The 6,592-nt window shown below is 41.2% G+C and overlaps 1 protein-coding gene across 1 annotated transcript in view; it reads right to left on the bottom strand.

Annotated features, from left to right (window-relative positions):
- LOC119420239 (HMG box transcription factor BBX) overlaps window positions 1–6,592 on the bottom strand; it is an 82,112-nt gene that overhangs the window by 20,110 nt on the left and 55,410 nt on the right. Inside the window, exons 9-12 of the mRNA XM_037687627.1 lie at window positions 3,400–4,246; window positions 3,147–3,279; window positions 1,319–1,488; window positions 402–596 (exon numbers count right to left, since the gene is read on the bottom strand). Coding sequence (XP_037543555.1) covers window positions 402–596; window positions 1,319–1,488; window positions 3,147–3,279; window positions 3,400–4,246 — 1,345 coding nt within the window. The remainder of the gene's footprint in view (window positions 1–401; window positions 597–1,318; window positions 1,489–3,146; window positions 3,280–3,399; window positions 4,247–6,592) is intronic.

Raw genomic sequence — 6,592 nt, 5'->3', positions numbered from 1 at the left:
CTCTCTCTCTCTCTCTCTCTCACTCACACTCACACTCTCACACACTCACACTCACTCTCACACTCTCTCTCTCTCTCTCTCTCTCACTCTCTCTCACTCACACCTAGGGACAATTTAGAGTTACCAATCAGTCTAACATGTTTTTGTTCTGTGGGAGGAAACCCACGCAGCACAGAGAGAACATGCAAACTCTACCCAGAAAGGCCCCCCCGCCGGGATATGAACCAGCGACCTGCTCGCTGAGAGGTGGCAGCTCTACCAACTGCGTGGCCGTGCTGCCTTACTCAAGTTATATGTGTCTGACAATAATACTTGTTTGTTGATCTGATACATGTAAGTGTAAGAAAAAAATCTATCAGATTTGTTCCCCATAGATATAGAGGTAGTTATTGAGGACTCACCTTCAGCTGGAGACACACTGCCATCAGCTGTGCGCACCAAGTGTGTAATCTTGGTCTTTCTAGCCTTCCTCTTCTGGCTCCCAACCAGCATCTCCATACAAGTGGATCCTGGAACATCTGGGAACATCATGGCCACAGCAACACATGATGTGGCTTTTGCAGCGGAATCCGGTGAGGTGGAGTCTAGCTGGACCTCTACAGTACCATACAGAAATTATAGAATTAATAAAACAAATATTTTTAGTGTTCTTAGTAAGACATTTCTGTAAGATTGTTTTTGATTCACACAGACAGAAGTGGCTACTTTGAAAGAAATCCCAAACAACCAAAGACGATAAATCACATTTGCACATATGTCCAGCTTTAACACCTGGAGGATGTGGATCAAAGTGATCATAAGACATGGCTGAAGATAACTGCTTATGAACTAATACTTTTTTAGACATATTTTGAGAGATTGCCTATGTGGAACTTGCAGCATTTTCAGTTGTGTTATGCTCAGAATGTGGGATTTAATTAAAAAATAATATTCAATTTGGACTTAATTGGTCCAGGGACCTTTCTGGGTGGAGTTCGCATGTTCTCTCCGTACATGCGTGGGTTTTCTCCGGGCACTCCAGTTTCCTTCCACAGACCAAAAACATGCAAGTTAACATGCATGATTGGTAACTCTAAATTGTCCCTAGGTGTGAGTGAGAGAGCGAATAGCTGTTTGTCTCTGTGTGCCGCTGTGATGGTCTGGAGACCTGTCCAGGGTGTCAGAGGGAGGGAGGGAGGATGGACTGTATTGAAATTAACCTGAATTGTCCTTTACTTATTTTGTAAAAAGCTTTGAGAGAACTTTAGCTGTAAACTAATATCACCAACATTAAACTCTGACATATGAATTATTCTAGTCTTGTGTTCAGTCGAGTGACCTCTGTTTGACGGCACTCCTTTTGCAGCTTTGGCTGTGTCTTCTTGGTTGGTGGAGTTTTCGGGCTTCTTTTTCTTAGCAACAGTGGTGCCCTTTTTATCAAAGGTCAAAGGGCTGTACTGTGGTAAGCTGTTAAATTTTCTTTCAAACTCCTCCTCCAGTTTCCCCAGGCTGAAAAATAAAGATCAGAGTTAGACAAAAGTCATTTATAATACAATATGCTGTGGAAATGATGATGGCCAAACAAATAAATATACGGAGGTATTCCAGAAAGAAGGTCCAAAAGACTGATTTTATCCATAACCTCTGAGGTTAACGTACCCTGAGGGAGTAAACACTGAGTTTTTAGTTCCAGAAGAGTGGTGAGAAGTACCTTTACTGTGCACGTGCACAATAAAAGGCACCAAAATCCTGATTCACTACGGCACTTGTAGGAGAAAAAAACATCCCAAGTGTTCCTCAGTACTCAGTCTGTTAATAGTGATGGGAAGCAGTTTACAAAAGACGTAAACGAGGTCACAGCTCTGATGAACGCTTTACTCTTTTCCAGAGCTTTAATTTATGTAGACTGTATTTTATAGAAAGCATTTTTTTATATACTTATGAAGAGTAATTACAGAAATGAAACGGGTCAAACTCCTCTAAAAGTAAATGAATTTACTGTATAAAGTTATTAGTCAAAATGCTAGTTTGTAAAATTTTGCCAAAGTTTGTATAAAAGACGGCCAATATCTGCATAAAGCACACAGCATCATGAAGGACCACACCTACCCAGTACAAGGACTGTTCCGTCTACTACCCATAGGCAGACGATTCTACTATGTTGTTGTTTAATATTTTTTTTCTTTTGGACCTTGCAAACATTATAATTACTTTTTCACTTTTTGGTACATTATTTTGTACCCTTTTTGAATGCTTTAGTATTTCTTGTTTGTTCTTTTGTTGTTTTAGTGAGTCAAATCAGTTCTTCTCATCCTGAATATTTTATTGTACTGTTAACTTTGTGCTTACATGCATATGACAAATAAACATAACTTGAACATTCTGTTGCCACTAAAGACACCCAAAACACTAAATGAGTACATCTGTCTAGAATTTGTAGGACGTATACATCATGTCTACTAACAACAAAAAATAAATATATAAAAGAGAAAGAAAATGTGCATTTGAACCACAGAATCAAAAAGTGGACTCAGAATTTGTGTTAATGAAATGCCAGCTCACAGGTGAAAGATGGTAATTGCTGGAATAATATTAGTTATCGTATTTGCACATGTAAGAAACAAAAAGCAAGTTAATAAACATGAAGTGACTTCTGTATCTCTGCTTCGTGGTTTTTCACTTATCGCTGGGCTTCAGGGTACGGATCCACCACGATAAACGAGGGACTACTGTATTGGATATGTGTGAGCGGAGAATGTTAGAGATAAATGAGTGAATCTGATCAAAAGTAATATTTAAACCAAAAACGTAACTGGTAAAGACAGCACATCCATTCTAAGTCAGAAAATCCTCTTCTACGTCACACATTATGAAGTAATTCTGCTTCTCAGTCCGATCGAGTAAAAATGAACAGCTCGCGTCCGATCATAAAAGTTTGACAAACTAAAACTCACATCAGACAGTTTGCTTCCGGTGGAGGTGCGAGTTGGACCATTAGAAACTTCAAGCTTCTTAGTGCAGGTGTACTAGTTCACAGAGTCTACTGCCATGGTAACAGGCTAAGATTATTTGACCCCTCTTTCTGGAACAAAAACTCAGACTTAACTAATTCACGGTTTTCACATAACCCACTTTCTGGAGTACACCTGGGCGGACACACAACTAACCACTGTGAAGACTCGTCTTTGGACTTGGACTTTTTCAGCTTCTTGGGATTATTGGGTCCCATCTGTGAAACTGCACAGCTGTCATGACTCCAATTAGTATCGTGGTCAAACGCACGAAAAGCTCCTCTTTTACCTGTAGAAATGGATCAAATATGAAAAAGATAATCAAAGTTTTGTGACTGCATGTGTTTAATTAGGTCATGCTTCATTTATATTAATGTTAAACATTTTGCAGCTGACTCAAATTAAATACCTCGATCAATGTTTGCTCTCAGTGAGGTCAGCATTCCCTCAGACACGAGAGTTTTATACAAGGCTCCTTTACAGCTGCGCTCTGACTTCCTGGAGCCACAGTTCTCTGCGTTCACCTGGTAGACTGCATCACTTGGCCTCTCCTTTTCTTTAATCTTTTCATTTTCCTCATCTTTAAACTTGGCAAGCGAGTGGCTGCAGTCTGATTGAGGGAGTTTGGCCACATTGGCCTGGAGGTCTGTGCTTTTCACCTTTGCTGCTTCTATTTCTGTCTTGAGGTTAATGTCAGACACTCCTTTCATCTCCACATTAGAGGACCCATCCAGCCCACTGCTGTCGGCCAGCTTCTCTTCTTTTTCTTTGAGAACAGTCTTATCTTTGGTGTTAGGTTTCTTTCTGAGCAGACCAGATTTTCCACCTGTAAGACTGGCATGGATCTTCTTGTTGGTTTTGTCTTCCCTGTCCATGCAGGCTCCTTTGGCCACTGCCTCTATCGTACTGAAGATACAGTCTATGTTTGACGCCAAGTGGTTGCACGTAATCTCCTTTGCTGAGGATGGGATCTCATCATTGTTTGACTCGGCCTCCTCTGCTTTCTTGTTCTTCTTTTTGACACGTGAACTTTGGCAGCTGTTTAGTGGTGGAATGGCATCAGTGGAGGTAGAAGTGACACAGGAAGGAGAAGGACAAAGTGCTGATGTGTGAGTTGGAGGACAATGATCAGTGTCAACTCTCTCCTCTTTAATCTCTGGCTTCATGGGTATTTGCTGTAGTGAGGCAAAAAAGGAGTGGTCCTCTGGCTGAGATGCAACCGTGTCCATTTTTCCAGCTTCCGATGATAAACACATCTAATGGAAATGCAACAGAAACACCACAGTAAACAAAAATATAGAAAATGACAACAATCAGTGCAAATACTTTCATATGCTGAGTTTTTTTTCTAAAACTAGTTGAAACAATCCTTTGTTCGTATGCCCTCACTCACTCTTTTTTTATACCAGTAATCAGATAATAAACATAAATTATAATACTAAACATCCCCCCATCTCTCATAATACATTGAGATAGAATAGAATAGAAACAGCCTTATTGTCTCACGGACGGGAAATTCAAATGTAACAGCAACAACAGATAAAAAGATTTCACACAAAAGTTCCTAAATGTTAATAAACAACACAATATATAAGAAATAAGATAAACAATGTCAATAATAATGTTCAATATGTATTGGAACATTGATAAGGACAGAGTATTGACAGTCCAGTGTTACAGGCAGAGTGTGTGTTTCAGCAGAGGTCAGCATGTTTTTAATCCTTGTAGAGTTTGTTGGAGCAGTGATGGTTGTAGAGTTTAACAGCTGCTAATAATAATAATAATAATGAATTTAATTTGTAATGCACTTTTCATTAACAAAAATCTCAAAGTGCTACAGAGTGCAACTAAAATCAATGATAAAATCAACTAAAATCTGTGATAAAATCAACTAAAATCAATGATACAATCAACTAAAATCTGTGATAAAATCTGCTGCTGCTGGAGGAAGGACCTGCTGGAGGAAGGACCTGCTGGAGGAAGGACCTGCTGGAGGAAGGACCTGCTGGAGGAAGGACCTGCTGGAGGAAGGACCTGCTGGAGGAAGGACCTGCGGTGACGCTCCTTTGTGCATTTAGGAGCAGGAACCTGTCACTGAACGAGCTCTCCAGTTCAGCAGCAGCTTCATGGGGTGGAGACGTTGTCCAGCAATGATGTTATTTTAGTTGGAGTCCTTCTGTCTCCCACCACCTGACCTGGGTCAAGGGGGCGTCCAAGCACCGAGCTGGTCTTCTTGATGATCTTATCTAGCTGCTTCTTCTCAGCTGATGATACGCTGCTGCTCCAACACACAACACCATAGAAGAAGGCTGATGCCATTATCGAGTCAAAGAAGGTCTTCAGGAGTACCCCCTGCACTCCAAAAGACCTCAGTCTCCTCAGCAGGTAGAGTCTGCTCTGACCCTTCCTGTAAAATGCATCAGTGTTGTGAGACCAGTCCAGTTTATTGTTCAGGTGAACACCCAGGTACTGATAAGAGTCCACAATCTCGATGTCCACTCCCTGGATGTTCACCGAGGTCATTGAGGTGGGTCTGTGCCTGCGGAAATCCACAACCAGCTCCTTAGTTTTAGCAGCGTTGATCAGGAGGTGGTCCTGCTGGCACCAGTCCACAAAGTCTTGAGTCCGCTGTCTGTACTCTGAGTGGTCCTCACCTGTGATGAGGCCGACTGTGGCAGAGTCAGAGAACTGTTGCAGATGGCAGTGTGGGGAGTTGATGGTGAAGTCTGCAGATGTACTTTAATCAGAGCAGGGGTGGAGAATCCCAGGCCTTGGGGCCGTATACAGTTCTTTGAACCCTCTTTTCTGGCCTACCAAGCGATTTCAAACATAAAAACAAAAACTTTTTAATAAAACTTGAGAGGGTAAAAACGACAACCAGTAGCATTTCTGTGATAAGAGTATTGAATACGGCGCATTATACGTCCATCGACAAACTCTCATACAGAAATACAGCAATCTAATACAATAGCCCAAACAAGAAAATACCTTGTATTATCTTTGACCTTGACCTGAGAGATGGGGTGATGAAAAGATTATGTGACAAGCTGTCTAGCAGTAGTAGAGACGTGTATCAAGTTTTGGTAAATTGTCTTGAGCAGATCAGAAGTTCTGGACCAGACAAGCAACGACCTTGGTTTAACTTTGACATTGAAGCTGGGTGATGAGAAGTGGATGCAGCACTTTGTTTAGTGACAATTCATGTGTGTATGCAATTTTATTGAATAATCTTGAGTGGATCAGAACAGAACCGAGCCTCCCCCATGCCTCACTGTAGTTAGTGCTCTTTCCTTTGTACCTTTGTGCATGTCAGGATATTTCCTTTGTACGTTTCATTTTGGGGTCTGAGAACACAGAGAAGTTGTTCTGGGTTCCTTGGTTACCATTTGTATTATATGTCTCCTCAATTTGTCATCAATATTTTTCTTGGAGCCAGATTCAGGGAAGTTGGCTACAGTCCTGTGGACCTTAAACTTCTGAATAATCTCTTCAGCTGTGGTCACAGGAACATCAAACTGTTGGAGATGGAATCAAAATGCATGCTCAATCATCCAGGTACAAAATCCCATAATGGTCAATTAGGGCATCTGGGCAGGAACCTG

Source organism: Nematolebias whitei, chromosome 14, assembly GCF_014905685.2.
Source record: "Nematolebias whitei isolate Nwh7 chromosome 14, NemWhi1, whole genome shotgun sequence".
Lineage (NCBI taxonomy): Eukaryota > Metazoa > Chordata > Actinopteri > Cyprinodontiformes > Rivulidae > Nematolebias > Nematolebias whitei.
Note: the sequence above shows the minus strand (reverse complement) of the source record. Positions and strands in the feature narration are given on the sequence as shown.